At 35.9% G+C, this 15,261-nt stretch overlaps 1 protein-coding gene across 5 annotated transcripts in view; it reads right to left on the bottom strand.

Annotated features, from left to right (window-relative positions):
- The window catches only part of NFXL1 (nuclear transcription factor, X-box binding like 1), a 73,762-nt gene that overhangs the window by 39,378 nt on the left and 19,123 nt on the right, over positions 1–15,261 (bottom strand). For all 5 annotated transcript variants that reach the window (XM_040484356.1, XM_040484334.1, XM_040484376.1 and 2 more), the window contains exons 6-12: positions 13,342–13,520; positions 12,942–13,103; positions 12,502–12,602; positions 11,733–11,847; positions 10,462–10,586; positions 9,655–9,777; positions 4,863–4,953 (exon numbers count right to left, since the gene is read on the bottom strand). In XM_040484356.1, coding sequence (XP_040340290.1) covers positions 4,863–4,953; positions 9,655–9,777; positions 10,462–10,586; positions 11,733–11,847; positions 12,502–12,602; positions 12,942–13,103; positions 13,342–13,520 — 896 coding nt within the window. The remainder of the gene's footprint in view (positions 1–4,862; positions 4,954–9,654; positions 9,778–10,461; positions 10,587–11,732; positions 11,848–12,501; positions 12,603–12,941; positions 13,104–13,341; positions 13,521–15,261) is intronic.

Raw genomic sequence — 15,261 nt, 5'->3', positions numbered from 1 at the left:
CCAGGCGCCCCTCTACCTTCTTTTGTTGTATGTTGGTAAGGATACATAAAAACAAAATCAAAGAAACTCTTTTAAACAGGCTATAACATTCCCCCCACGGTTCCAACATCATCTTCTTCCCACCCGAGTGTTCTCAGTAACTAAGGCTCCTCACTAGAACTGAAATAGCAAGAAGGGAATAAGAGTCTTCAACTAAGGAGTGAGGATCATAAGAGACTGCCGCCTTTGTGTCAAGACCAAGCAAAATACTGAATAGCAGTTAACCTGATAACAGATAAATGATGAAAAGCATCCTGGATAAAGCCTCTTAAAACAGCTCTTAGAAGGAACAGAAGTTAAGAATTCTGGTTGAAATAATGAACACAGAATAAGGAAATGAGAGTAAAAAGTACAATAGGGAAAAATATAAATATATATGGATTTTACAAATTACCAAATTTATATTTCAGTGTTTTGATAAGTGTAATCCATGAAGTATTTCCCTGATGGTAACACAAGCCAAGTTATCCTGATCCACATGATCAATTTTAATCTTTCCAAAAGAATGACTAGATGTCAAATGTTCTAAATGTTAATAATGACCTTTAACTCTTCTCATGTAGCATATTATATCATTTTCTCCCTAACAATGATAATTTTCAATCACTTTCAGCAATTCAAAGAGAAAACTTATCAAACATAACACCTTTTTTGCCATGCTAACCTACAGCATCACTTTTCTTTTTATGAAAATTAAATCTTGAGAAAAATAAGCAGTAATTTCTGTGAACGGTCTTCCTACTGATCAACAGAATTTGTTACAGATACCTGTACAACATGACAAATTAAAATAGCTTCAGAGAGATTTTTAAAATGAAAAAGCAGCATACAGAAGGTAACTACAGTGACCAGTGGGTCAACGGCCAAAATGGGTACTCATGCAGAATGTTCAGGAACCATAAACACAGATAACCTTGAACTTAAAGAAGTGTAAGTCGAATTTTCCTATGTTCACAGTGCAAACATCCAGTTAGCATCCTCTTCCTAAGAGTCACAGTATAACCTTGATTATGAAGGTATCTAGAATGATGAAAAAGGGTATGGAATAATGGTTCTATATGTCTTCTATAACTGTAGATGGTGAAAGTTACACAATAGTATCTTCCACATACTTTCCATTAAAGTAATTTTTGTTAGGGTCTAATAAGCTTCTTTTTTAAATAAAAATAAATGCTCTGCCAAAAAAAAAAAAAAAAAAAAAGAAGAAGAAGAACCTGGATCTGATCAAACCTCTACATCTCACTAATAATGTAATAATTTATAGGAAATACAGAAGAAAATGTCAAACAATACCACAGAGATGCAATCTGTAACATGTAGACTTTGTGACTAAATAAAGCAGCCTAGTTTCTTAAATAAGTGACAAGGGGTAAAAAAAAAAAAAAAAAAAAAAGGAGATGGAGGAGGGAAAGTATAGATTCATAGACTTTAGAGACATCAACCAATTGCAATATGTCAATCTTATCAGATTGTTGATTCTTACAAACTAAAGTAAAAAATGAAGACATTTATGAGACAAGATATCTAAACAGCTGATATTTGCTGATGTTACATATATTAACTATTTTCAGGTTAAGAATCCACATTTTAGAAATGAATACTGAAGGATTTATGGGATTTGCGTCAAAATAAACAAGAGTGGGATATGTTTTCAACACTCCTCTACTAAATATGATGCTTGCTCTACATTTTTTTTTTTTTTTTTTTTTTTTTACAGATACTCTGTATCAGGCTAAGGATGTTCCCTTCTATTTCCAGTTAAGTTTCCATCAAATATGGATATTGAATTTCATCAACTGTTTTTTAGACATTTACTTAGTTTCATTTTTCCTTTAAACTACTAATGTAGTAAATCACATTATTAGATTTACTAAAGTTTAACCAATCATATACATTATTGGAATAAACCCAACTTGGTTATGAAAGATTAAGGTTTTAGACAGCTAATACTTAATACTGGATAGCTGGATTTGACTAGCTGAAACTTTAATATTTTACAAATATTTACGAGTTACAGAGTTTATGAGTTAGATTGGCTGATCATTTTCTCTTAGTTTCCTTCTCAGATGATATAATCGGACATCTTCCTTTTTTTACATATACTCTCGAACAGTTTATAAAGAGATTGAATATATGTATCTTAAATTTTGTTAATGTGCAAAAATCAACTAAGCCTGGTGTTTTCTTGGCAATTCTAAACTACTGATCCAATTCCTTTAATGGTAATTTAACTAGATAGGTTTTCTAATTGTAGTAAAGGCCAGCATTTTAGTAACGGTCAACAAGGTCCTATACATATTCTTTCTCCAGAACCCTTCATCCCACCATCTCTTTGACCTCATCTCCTACCCTTTGTCCCTTGAGCACTTACTACAGTCCTCTTTGCAATTCCTTCAAATGCTCCTGTCTCAAGGCCTTTGCAACTACTGCTTTCTTGCCCAAAACACTATTCCACCCTCTTTTTCACATGGCTTGTATCCCTTACTTCTTTTAGGATTCCTCTCAAATGTCACCTTTCTAGAGTCCTCCCCAATCACACTATATTTTCTTTCTATACTTGTCACTACCTGATATTCTTTCTTTCTTTCTTTCTTTCTTTCTTTCTTTCTTTCTTTCTTTCTATTCTAACTGAGGGGAAGTTAAAAAAAAAAAAAAAAATGTTCCATAAGAGCAGAAGGCACTTTGTCAATATCGTTCAATTATATATTCCCAGTGCCTGGTACTTAGTAGACACTCAAAAACACTTTTTTAATTGAATTAATGAGTAACATTAGAAAAGTTAATGAAATCTGGGGCACCTGAGTGGCTCAGTTGGTTAAGCATCCAACTTCATTCAGCTCAAGTCATGGTCTTGCAGTCCATGAGTTTGAGCCATGTCAAGCTCTAACCTAACAGCTCAGAACATGGAACCCGCTTTGTATTCTGTGTCTCCCTCTCTCTCTGCCCCTCCCTTGCTCATGCTCTGTCTCTCTCTCAAAATAATAAACATTAAAAAGATTTTTCTTGAAGTTAATGAAATCTAATGAATCAATGATGTCATATGACTATATAAAAATAAAATTCTTGGGGCGCCTGGGTGGCGCAGTCGGTTAAGCGTCCGACTTCAGCCAGGTCACGATCTCGCGGTCCGTGAGTTCGAGCCCCGCATCGGGCTCTGGGCTGATGGCTCAGAGCCTGGACCCTGTTTCTGATTCTGTGTCTCCCTCTCTCTCTGCCCCTCCCCCGTTCATGCTCTGTCTCTCTCTGTCCCAAAAAAATAAATAAACGTTAAAAAAAAAAAAAATTTAAAAAAAAAAATAAAATTCTTTCAGTAATGGTGAAAACTGAAAAACTAGTCCTAAACTTCACAATTTGAAGACACTAACACTATGAGTAGTCCCATGAGAGAACACTCATAGGAAAATGTCTATGAGATTAATAGAATCTGCCACTTTTCCTAACAGGGAGCCAATGTGATATAATGTAAAGATCATTAAAGTTTGAGTTCCCATCTGACCTGCCTGCAACTAGTTCTATGACCTTGGGCCAATAGTTTTTTTGCCTATTTCCTTACTGTACAAAATAACAGCAGCGCAACATATTTTTTGAGGTTTTTGAGGACTAAGAGATTAAGGAAGGTATCAAGCATCCACCTAATCCCACAGTATAGTTTGTCCCAGGTCATAACATTACTAAGTGGCAAAGTCCAGACTTGAACCAGGACCTCTTACCCTAAAGTCCATCCCTTCCTACTACCCTATACAATCAGTGTTTCTTTTTTATATCATCCTACTCCAAATGGGTAAAGTTAACTCAGTTTTTCTTTTTTAAGTTTATTTATTTGAGAGAGACAAAGACAGCATGAGTGGGGGAGGGGCAGAGAAAGGGAGAGAGAATCCCAAGCAAGCTCTGCCCTGCCAGCACAGAGCCCGACTTGGGGCTCGAACTCACAAAACCGTGAGATCCTGACCAGAACTGAAACCAAGAGTCAGATGCTTAACTGACTGAGCCACCCAGGCAGTTTTCATTGTCTAATAACTTCAGCAACCCTAAGACCTGTTCAGGAGGTCTGCAAGGTCCCATGTGCTTAGAGTAGTTTTCCAGGTGCTATGGGTCAAGCGGTATAACAGACTGAATGCAGAAGCACACATGTGAATGTAGCCTATCTTCTATCAAGCTGAACAGTAAAGACATTTACAGAAATGTAAAATACTATTCTTCTCACTACATTTGTTTCAGAAAACAGTCATTTTTCACCAAAAAAATGTTACTGTACTAAGATGTGATGGGTTTATTACTGCTATTTTTAAATAAAATAATAAATATTATTACATTGTATTTTAACTTCAAATACAATAAATACCAATAGATGAAACTAACATTAACAAAAGGTCTTTGGGTACAAAAAGAATGTAAAAGGATCTTGGGACCAAAAAGGCTGAGAACACTGGCTTAGGATACATCCAATCCCTTACTAGATGTCTATTCCATATAAATGTCTAATATTCAAAATAATGCTGAAAAACCTAAGAACATAATAACTAATTTAAAAACTGTGGGGGAGATGCTGGGAAGAAGTAAGGAAACAACATGGTATTATGGAAAGAACTTTTATATGTAGGAAGCCTGTGTTCAAATCTTAGCCATACTTCTTTACTAGGTATTTCCCTGAGTAAGTCATTGAAGTATCTTTGGCTTCAATCTCCTTGTCCATAAAATAGGGATACTGGTGCTGCCCTACATTCTCAAGGTTGTTAAGAGTAAGATAATGAATATAAAACTCTATCAACTATAAAGCACTGTATAAATACAAACAAAAAATTACAGCTATTATTAAATTTTACCTCTATGGCAGACAGATGGACATTTATGGTTCCTACATCCTAAAGTCCGTCCACAGTTTTGATCACAAGGTGGACAGTTTCCAGGACAACACTGAAGGGAAAGCAATATACAGAGAACAGGTCACTTGAAAACCACACATAATATGAATGTCATTATTCTCATAACTTATGAAAAGCAAAAGAACTTTTCACCATAAGAATAAAAGTATTCAAGAGTATCCACATTCTTCTAAGTAGACAGACTGTATTAAGAACTTATAAATGTAAATAGACAATGACCTAATTTAATGAAATTAAGCTAAGGTTTCTTGCCCTTCAGTTAATTATTCTGTGACTAACAACAGTCCCATTAGATAATTTCATTTCTACTTATCTATGCAGAGATTGCCAGCATTAACCAAAGGAACGGATCTGGTCAACTCCTATAGTCAATTTAGGCAATTAGTCTATTTTTTAAATTTAATGAAAATAAGTCAATGTACAGTTCAATGTATAGATTAGTTTGGCAGTTATTTTCTTAAAGTTTATTTATTTATCTTTAGAGAGAGAGAGAGAGAGAGAGAGAGAGTAGGGGAAGGGCAGAGAGGGAGAGAGAGAATACCAAGCAGGCTGCTCACCGGCAGCACAGAGCCTGATGTGGGGCTCAAACTGACGAACCATAAGACCATGACCTGAGTTGGACGCTTAACCAACTGAGCCACCCAGGCACCCCAGCAGTTATTTTCAAATCATGGAATCAAAGACTAAAGGAGAGAAAAAGAGAAAGGCTAATTGTTTCTAACTTTGTTTTGTCACCTGTTTTCCAATCCATTCATGCAAACTTCTCCCAATTTTCATTCATGAACACAAAGCAACTAACTACTTAAAGCCCATCTTGCCATGCTAACTCCTTCCTTGGCCTCTCATATATCCAAACTTTGGAGAAAAAAATACTACAACTGTCTTAAAGAAACTTAGGGTTGTAACCTACTTAAGAGCAAGTCTCAGTACATAAAAATAACTCAGAACACGCAGTATTGAAAAACAATTAAAAGTCAAAATAGTTCATTCAATTAGACAAATATTTACCAAGTAAAACTATGTGCCTATCATTCTGCCAGTTAACAGTGGGAGAAAAGAAAGTTATGTGGTCCGTGACTTAATAAGACTTTTGACATTTGTGTTTTTGACCATGGAGGAATAACAATCAGATTTACTCTCTTAAACAACTAGAGTATCATACAAAATATATGAAACAACAGACTATGGACATTAGACAACTAGACAGCATAAGACAGCAACCCTAAAAGAAGAGAAACAAACAATGTGAGTCTTATGATAGCACTTGCTCAGACCTGGAGGCTACAGAACAAGGAAGAAGATCACAAGCAGAGTCTGGTGGTCTCACCAAGCTGAGAAGACAAAATTCATAGTTCAGAGAGGTCAGTGTGGCTTGAATTTGTGGAGAAGTGGTAGCAGTACAGAGAAAGCTCTGTCGAACTTACAAAAGGACCTCTCAAGTCTTTGGCTAAGTACTGGTCTTTACATGTGTGAAGCAGAAACTATTCAAAATCTGAGAAAGAACCAGTGGAAGAAGGTACAATACAACTGTTTCCAGAGATTATTCAAGACTAGAAATAGGTTGTGCTCCCTATGGCCAGAATGGAAGAACTTCCTAACACACAGGCATCACCTAGAGTACTTACAAGAATTATTGCCTCAGTAGCAACACCAAATTAGTCCTAACTAAAAGGGTGGCCTCAAAACACCTAATAAAATTAAATCTCAAAAGAACCAAATGATTTCTAAATAACTTAACTTCAAAACAGAAAAAAGCCTAAAAATATTTAAAGACATACAAAACAAACCCCCAGCATCCAAAAATGTAAAGTTCACAGTGTCTGAAAACTAATCGAAAATTACCAATCACAAAAATATAATGCAAAAGAAGAAAAGTCAATCAATAGAAATAGGCCCAAACATGATAGATGACAGAATTAGAAGGCAAAGACATTAAAATGGGCATTGTAAGTATAGCCCATCCATATATTCAAGAAGATAGAGGAAAGCATGAGCATGGTAAGGAAAGACATGGGAGATATAAAAAAGACCCAACTCCAACTCTCAGAGATGAAAAAATACTATATCTGAGATGAAAAAACACAGGCAGATATAAACATCAAATTAGATAATGTAGAAGAAAATAAGTGAACTTGAAGACAAAGTTACATAAACTAAAATAAAACACATAAATTACAAGGACTAAATAATAAATGGAGCATCAGTGAGCTGTAGGACTTCAAGCTGCATAACATACATGTCTTTAGAGTCTCAGAAGGCAGTGCACGTGGGAAAAATATTTGAAGAAACAAAGACTGAAAATTTCACAATTTGATAAAAACTATAAACAGATCCAAAGAAGCTCAACAAAAACTAAGCTAAAGAAACACAAAGAAAGCCATATGAAGGAACGCCGCAAATAAACTGCTGAAAACCAACAGTATAAAGAAAAATATCTAAAAATACCCAAAGGAAAGAAGAGGCATTACATGCAGAGGAAGAAAGATAACAATCACAGCACACTCTTTGTCGGGGGGGAAAAAAAAGGCAAGCTAAATGATAATGGAGCAACATCTTTAAAGTATGGGAGAAAAGTTATCAAACTAGAATTTTACCATAGAACCATGTTTCACAAAGGCTAAAGGTAGTTTATAAAAGTTGAAAGACGTCATGACCAACATTACAAAAAACGTTAGAAGTCCGCTGACAGAAAAAAAATGAAAACAGAAACCCCAATCTATGTAAAAGGATGAAAAGCACCAGAAGTAGAGTTTGATGACAAATATAAAAGACTACTTTTATTATTTTTTCAAACTCTTTAAAAGATATCTATTTAAAGCAAAGGTAAAATTAATGTATTTGGAGTTTATAAAATACATGTATATAAAATGTGTGAGAATCCAATAAAAGAGTTAAAATGTAATCATGGAAAAACAATACTCACTTAAACAGAAAACAAAAAGATGGTAAAAGAAAAAACAACAGATGGACAAATAGAAAATAAATAGCAAATGACAGATTTAAATACTACCATACTAAAGATCACATTAAAAGTGTATTTTGGGCAGGGGGAGGGGCATCTGGGTGGCTCAGTCGGATGAGCATCCGACTTCACCTCAGGTCATAATCTTGCAGTTCATGAGTTCGAGACCCACATTGGGCTTGCTGCTGTCAGCAAAAATAAACTTAAAAAAACTTTTTTTGAAGTTTGTTTTTGAGAGTGAGGAAGAGACAGAGTGTGAGCATGAGTGACAGAGGGACAGAAAGAGAGGGAGAGAATCCCAAGCAGGCTCTGCGCTGTCAGCTCGGGGGTGGGGCTCAATCTCATGAACCGTGAGATCATGACGTGAGCTGAAATCAAGAGTCAGGCACTTAACCAACTGACCTACGCACGTGCCCCAAAGATCGTATTAAACGGCAATGATTTACAGCCAAATTAAATGACAAAGACTGTCAATGTTTAAAGTCGAAGGTATTATAAAATAAAATCTATATGTGATCTATAAGAAATCCACTTTATTTTGAGAGAGAGAGAGTACATGCGCATGTGAGCAGGGGAGGGGGGAGAGAAAGAGGGGGAGTGAGAGAATCTTAAGCAGGCTCCACACACAGTGCAGAGCCCTATTCCCCTATTCGGGGCTTGATCTCATGACTCTGAGATCCTGACCTGAGGTGAAATCAAGAGTTGGTTGCTTAAATGACTGAGCCACCCAGGCACCCCAGGAAATCTACTTTAAAGATAAGATATGAATAAGTTAAAAGTAAAAGAATGGGAAAAGATACTCATGTTAACGTTAAACAAAACAAAGTTGGTATCACTACATCTAAATGGATTTAGGCACAAGAAAACCTTACCATAAGGGTAAGGGATAATTCACAATGATAAACAGGACTCAAAAAAAACCACAAACCTACAGACTCAATAAAATACTCCAGTCAACCTTACATAGAACCAAGTGTTTATAAATAAGATTTGAACACTAAAAGTTAAGCCTCTACCACCAAATGAACTATCACGCTAACACTGCTATGATGATTTAAAATCCAGGGAACAGGGGCGCCTGGGTGGCTCAGTCGGTTAAGCGTCCAACTTTGGCTCAGGTCATGATCTCGCGGTTCGTGAGTTCAAGCCCCGCGTCGGGCTCTGTGCTGACAGCTCAGAGCCTGGAGCCTGTTTCGGATTCTGTGTCTCCCTCTCTCTCACAGACCCTCCCCCATTCATGCTCTGTCTCTGTCTCAAAAATAAATAAACGTTAAAAAAAAAAAAAAAAGACTTAAAATCCAGGGAACAGAAACAGCCCAGGAACCAAGTTGAAAGGCTTATGTCCAGGACCAAAAAGACCCATCATTTAAACAACTTGATAAGATTTCCCACTGATATAAACAATTAAGATTAATCTAAGACAGAGCCGCCTGAGTGGCTCAGTTGACTGAGCATCCAACTCCTGATTTTGGCTCAGGTCATAATCCCAGGGTTGTGGGATCAAGCCCTGCAGTCAGGCTCCACAGTGAGCGTGGAGTGGGCTTAAGATTCTTTCTCTCTCCCCCTCTGCCTCTCTCTCTCTCTCTCTCTCTCTCTCTCTCTCGCTCAAATAAAAAAAATTAATCTAGAACATTTATTAGTATTTCATATGGAAAGCAAAGAATATGCTTGAACATCTGAAGAACAAATCATGGTAACACTTATCACAGGCACAAAAAGGACAAATTCAAGACGGTTTTTCAAACAGTTTCCCAAGCTTCCTACACATACCTTTCTCCTACACTGATGCTTCTGACAGTCCCGCATCTTAACACACTTAGTTTCACACAGATAAGGTTTATGACATGGCATTCGTTTTGTATGCTTTCCACAGCGACACTGCTTTTCCACTTCCTGGAAATATCGAATAAACGCTATTAAAACCAACTTTTGTTGACTTTTTTTCCACATTGCAATCTCTATAATCAGTAAAAAATGAAGAAAAGTTTTATAAAAATTTCATACAAAGGCTTTACCAAAAATAAAGCTAAATTTCCTTAAAATATTGTTTGTATCTTACTTTGCTCCAACAAAGACTTCATAGAATTTCATTATAGTAAAAATTGGATATTAAATAGTAAAACAATACCACACATTAAAATCACATCTAGTTACACCATACCATCTGCACATCTTGTCTCAGTATAATAAAAGAAATTAGATTATCTAGTAATATGGTCAAAACCAAAATGACATATATAACTTTAACATCTCACTTCTAGGCATTTGTTTCTTTCATTATCATTAGATCAACTTTATCAGTGCCTTGAGTGTCTTCTGAAAACAACCAACCCCGAGCTGGATTATGAAAATAACAACATACAAACTTTTACCAAACACAATCAAACAAAAGGTAATTTTTAGATTTGATTGTTGGCATACTCTCTTGCTTCTCCATCATAAGTATTAGGTCACTAAACTCATACAGATCATGACATAGATATTTATATAAATAATGGAAAACAATTACAGAATAATCTCACTTGACATATTATGCTAGGTGGTTCTTAAAATTAATTACTACAGGAGATGACTAACTTGTCTACATGTTTCACAAGGACCTCGGTGACAACGCTGTGAACATCTATGGATTCCACATTCAAGTACTTTGTCACAACTGTCTCCACAAGTTGGCACATCTTCTGTACAAGGCAAAGAAAACTCTAAGAGCAGACAAAGAGTCAAAGTTAATAAGATACATTACTATAAAGCACTAATAACATGCCATATTCTTTTGACTTCCTAAAGAATGGCAACCCTTTTAGACTATGAATTTGTGTACGTACATAATTTTTAGAAACCGTTAAAAATTTTTTATTTCTTTTTTGAGAGGAAAGAGAGACAGAGAGAGTGAGCAGAGGAGGGGAAGAGAGAGAGGGAGACACAGACTCTGAAGCAGGCCCCAGGCTCCGAGCTGTCAGCACAGAGCCCGACAATGGGGCTCGAACCCACAGACCGTGAGATCATGACCTGAGCCAAAGCTGGAGGCTTAAGCAACTGAGCCACACAGGTGCTCAGCAACAGTTACATTTAATAAAAATAATCCCTAGTAAAAAAGTTTGTTTTTTAAAAAGAATGTGACACATGACAAGTTACCATCCTCAAAAAGCATGTGTTTATATGAGCTAACTATTTCAGAAATACTTATCTCAATAAAAGAGTAAGACCATGTACACCTCTATGAAGAATTAGACAATCTATAGAATTATAAAAGGAAAATTTGCTCTTAACCTCACAGGATTAGAAAAAAAAGGAAAGATGTAGACTTGAAAACATTATGAAACTAATCTTTAACATAAACATAGTAAGACAAATATTGCCAATAATCTTATAAACACGTGTGCTGGTACAGCTGGTACAGAGTCAAAGACTCAAACTACAACCTTCTGTGCCTTATCTCAAAGCAGCCAAAAGTTAAATTCACCTGTATCCTAATACATAATAATGACAAGTCTCTGATCATGAGGTTTCCTTTATTGCCAGGCACTACATCAAATACTTTATGTGCATTTTATCATTTCATTCTCTTTATTTTATAAGGAAGGTACTATTACTGTCCCCATTTAACTTTAGAAAACTATCATTTCATGAACGTGGGTTTTGAACCAGGACATGCCTGACTCCAAAGTCTGAGTTCTTAACCCACCAAATTATATTGTCCTTTCACCAAACGTAAAGAAATCTAGTATCATATTTGTATTATTACCAAAACTACATTATGAACTCCCAGAGAAGTCTAATTTAATTAGGAAAGTACTCTAATGAACATGATAATCATATTCCGTTAAAGGTTTAAAAAAAAGCCTTACTTGACTTCTGACATGGACAGAACCTTTTCCCAGATCGAGGACATTGTCCACAAGCACCAACATGGCAAACTTGCTCACATGTATGATGACCACATGGCAGTGTTTTTCCACATACCTAAAATAAAACGCAACAAGCAATAGTGAAGGACTTAAAAGTTACAAAGCCTTTGTGCACATAACTCATTTTTTGATCATTAGCAACTTATGTTCTTCCTATTATGCTTTGTATCTTACACGTGTCATATACATGTAAACATATACACATACATAAACACACACACATACATACACACACGTTTCCTATGTACCAAACACACACACATACATACACACAGGTTTCCTATGTACCAAAGGGTATATTCTAAAAATAAAAGGAAAAAAGTACATATAGCTTCACATGGCCATCTACCAAAGAATTCCAAATGGTACGAAAACCATGTCAATTCTTGGACAATCTATAAAATCAATCCTACTTCCTCAACTGGATGAAGTTAAGAAGAGAGTGGTGTCAGTTCAAGAGAGACAGCAAGAAGCAGAGCACGTATGTACTAAATCCAAAATTCAACAAATAGCTATTAATTTGAAAAAGAAAATTTCTCCCAGTAATTAAAATTGTATTAAATTGGAAAACAGTTTCCTGAAACATGAAACTAATTCCTTTGAGTCACCATTCTTCTCCTTTTATCCAACTAAACCTAATTAGCACCTCTAACTGCTTATGCTCTCTGCAGTCTTTACTTCCCAGCCCTCCAAATGCACATGCACTTACTTGATCACAGTGCCACAGTGGACTGGCGCAGCTTCTTTCAGCGGCTTGTTTCCCACAGACACACTTTTGTCTACTGACTCGTGGACAGGGAGGACAATTTCCTAAAGTCACAATGATAAATTAGCATAGAAACGTTATAAAAACAATAAACACTGCTTTGATTTAAAAAAATTTTTTAATGTTTATTTATTTTTGAAAGAGAGAGAGACAGAGAGCACAAGCAGGGGAGGGGCAGAGAGAGAGGGAGACACAGAATCTGAAGCAGACTCCAGGCTCTGAGCTGTCAGCATGGCGCCTGATGCAGGGCTCGACTCACAGACCGCGAGCTCATGACCTGAGCCGAAGTCGGACACATTAATCAACTGAGCCACCCAGGTGCCCCAACGCTGCTTTGATTTTTACCTAAAAAGTCAAAACACCTTAGAGGTATGACCTTTTACCTGCATGACAAGGACTTTCACATTTATGTTGTCCACAAAGCAACTTGCGCCCACACGGAAGCTGACAGGACCATTCTTTGGCACTGCACCTACGAGGGATCGGTTTTGCCTTCTTACAGTAACAAGTAGTTGTGACCATCTTTGGACAAGGAGGGCAGGGACCTAGAATCCAATGAAAGGAAAAACAAAATCGTAAGTCAAAATTTAAAACTTTCAATTCCTACACCTACCAGTAATTTCTAAAGCTGTCTTTAGTGATACCTTAAAAACCACTCCCTTCTGATACCTTCTTACGTACACGTAAGCTCGGAATTAAACCTTCACAATTTTTTTTTTTTTTTTTGCCTCAACATAGGAAATAACCACCCACGAATAATCAGAAATGTAATACATAGCTCACCTGGATGACAGAGGAGCAAACACTTATGGCCACAAGGAGGTTTAAATTCTCTCTCACATACGTGGCCACATGAATGAGGCACAAGCCATGGATCCAAAGGTGGATCTTCTACTTTTCCACAGTAGCAGTAGTACCTACTAGGTGTGTCAGATCGCTTGTATTCAAATCTACATTTTGGACTACAAAAAAATAATAATTATAAAATTATGAAATGAATTTCATTTTTTAAAAGTGACACGAGGGAAAGGAATATAAATACACTGAGTACAATATACTCAATTTTATGTTAATGTACCACCCACTCCATCTTTATGTTAGTATGAAATAAGATTTTACAAAAGCCGTTTTCAACAATCTAGAACAGCTCTGTCCAATATGATTTCTTGAGATGATGGAACTGTTCTACTACCTGCCATGTCCAGGACAGTAGATATTAGCCACATGCGACCAATGAGCACTTAAAATGTGGCTGATACATACAATTAAGGAAGAAACAGAAATTTTCATAATTTTTCAAAATTTAAATAACCACATGTGACTAGTTGGTGGTATATGAAACATAGTTAGAATGAAGCTACAAAAAGAAAGGCACATTAGCTTTCTACTAAGCAGATGAACTTTATTCCTGAGGTATTCACTCTAATTTTTATAAAGCTCAATGTTTTAAAAGTTTGGTTGGGTGATGTGCAAATAAGTAAAATATACTGGCAACTGTGAACAGAAGAGAGAAACCAGATTATAGGCAGGCAATGCAGCAGCAAGAAACCTGCCTAAAATCCACAATTAAAGGGGAAAATCCTTTAAAGAAAGAATGTTTCTGCATCTAATACAAAGTAGATATATTCCAAATGTGCTTCAAAGAAAGTTCAAATATTGTCTCATATCCTCTGTTAAAGCAGATTCTTACCTAGTAAGATTTTTAAAAAGCACTGTTAACCTTAAGCTCTATCAAATTCACTTGTAGATCATAGATCACTTCATTCAAAAAAGATGCTCTAACCCTTACTATCCTGCAGACAAATGAGTACAGTTAGTACACTATACTGGAAAAAGTCATGTCATCACTTTCTCTTGTATCATATATATTCTCGTTGTCCTGAGAACATGTTCTGTTTCCAAAATAATATTTTTTCACAAAAATATTCAGAATGACAGATATTTGTTCTTGTAATCAAAAGTCAAAAACAAAATACCATGTCTCATCTAAACATTCATTTAGACGCTCCTCTAGAATTTTGCTGGAAGAGTTATAATTTTCCTTTACTAAAGGACAAATGGCTACATTCCTCTAAGCTAGTGTGGAGGGGGATGTGTACTTTAAATAAGGCTAGATATGGATGACTAAAACGCAACTCACAAAACTCTAATACTGCCTGCCCAACAGTGAGGCTGAATTGCTCCAAGAGACTGGGAGAGATAAGGACATTATGTGCAAATGCATGTGTTATTTAAAATAATGGCATGCAATAATGAAATGTAATTAGGCCATATCTTATTTATAAACAAGCAATATCTTAGTAGAAACATATATTTTAAATGTTTGAATTCCACAAAAACAACCAATTTAAAACCATTAATATTTTTATCAAGTTCTAGCTCCATCTTGATAAGGATTAAACAAAATCCAGACTAGTCATTGATTTTCCTTCTTAAGAAAGGTGAAGTACAGAATGCAAGATTACTACTACACGGTTGATTCAATTTTTTGTTCCTTTTAGATTTAAGTGAAGAGTAGCAGTTCATTCATCTCTTAACTGGTTACTTCCTAGCACTGTGGCAAAATGACCTCTTAAAAAAGAAGTGAGAAGAGCAAGGGTGATAAAAAGTATACACAAAATTTAGATCTCTAAAACTAAGCCAGAGTATCTAGTTCAATTCTGTACCTATTGAACACTGAAATTCTCCCACAAATAAATAAGA

This window comes from Herpailurus yagouaroundi, unplaced genomic scaffold (assembly GCF_014898765.1).
Source record: "Herpailurus yagouaroundi ecotype Mexico unplaced genomic scaffold, PumYag 28, whole genome shotgun sequence".
NCBI lineage: Eukaryota > Metazoa > Chordata > Mammalia > Carnivora > Felidae > Herpailurus > Herpailurus yagouaroundi.
The sequence above is the reverse complement of the archived record's forward strand: the minus strand, read 5'-3'. Positions and strand labels throughout refer to the sequence as shown.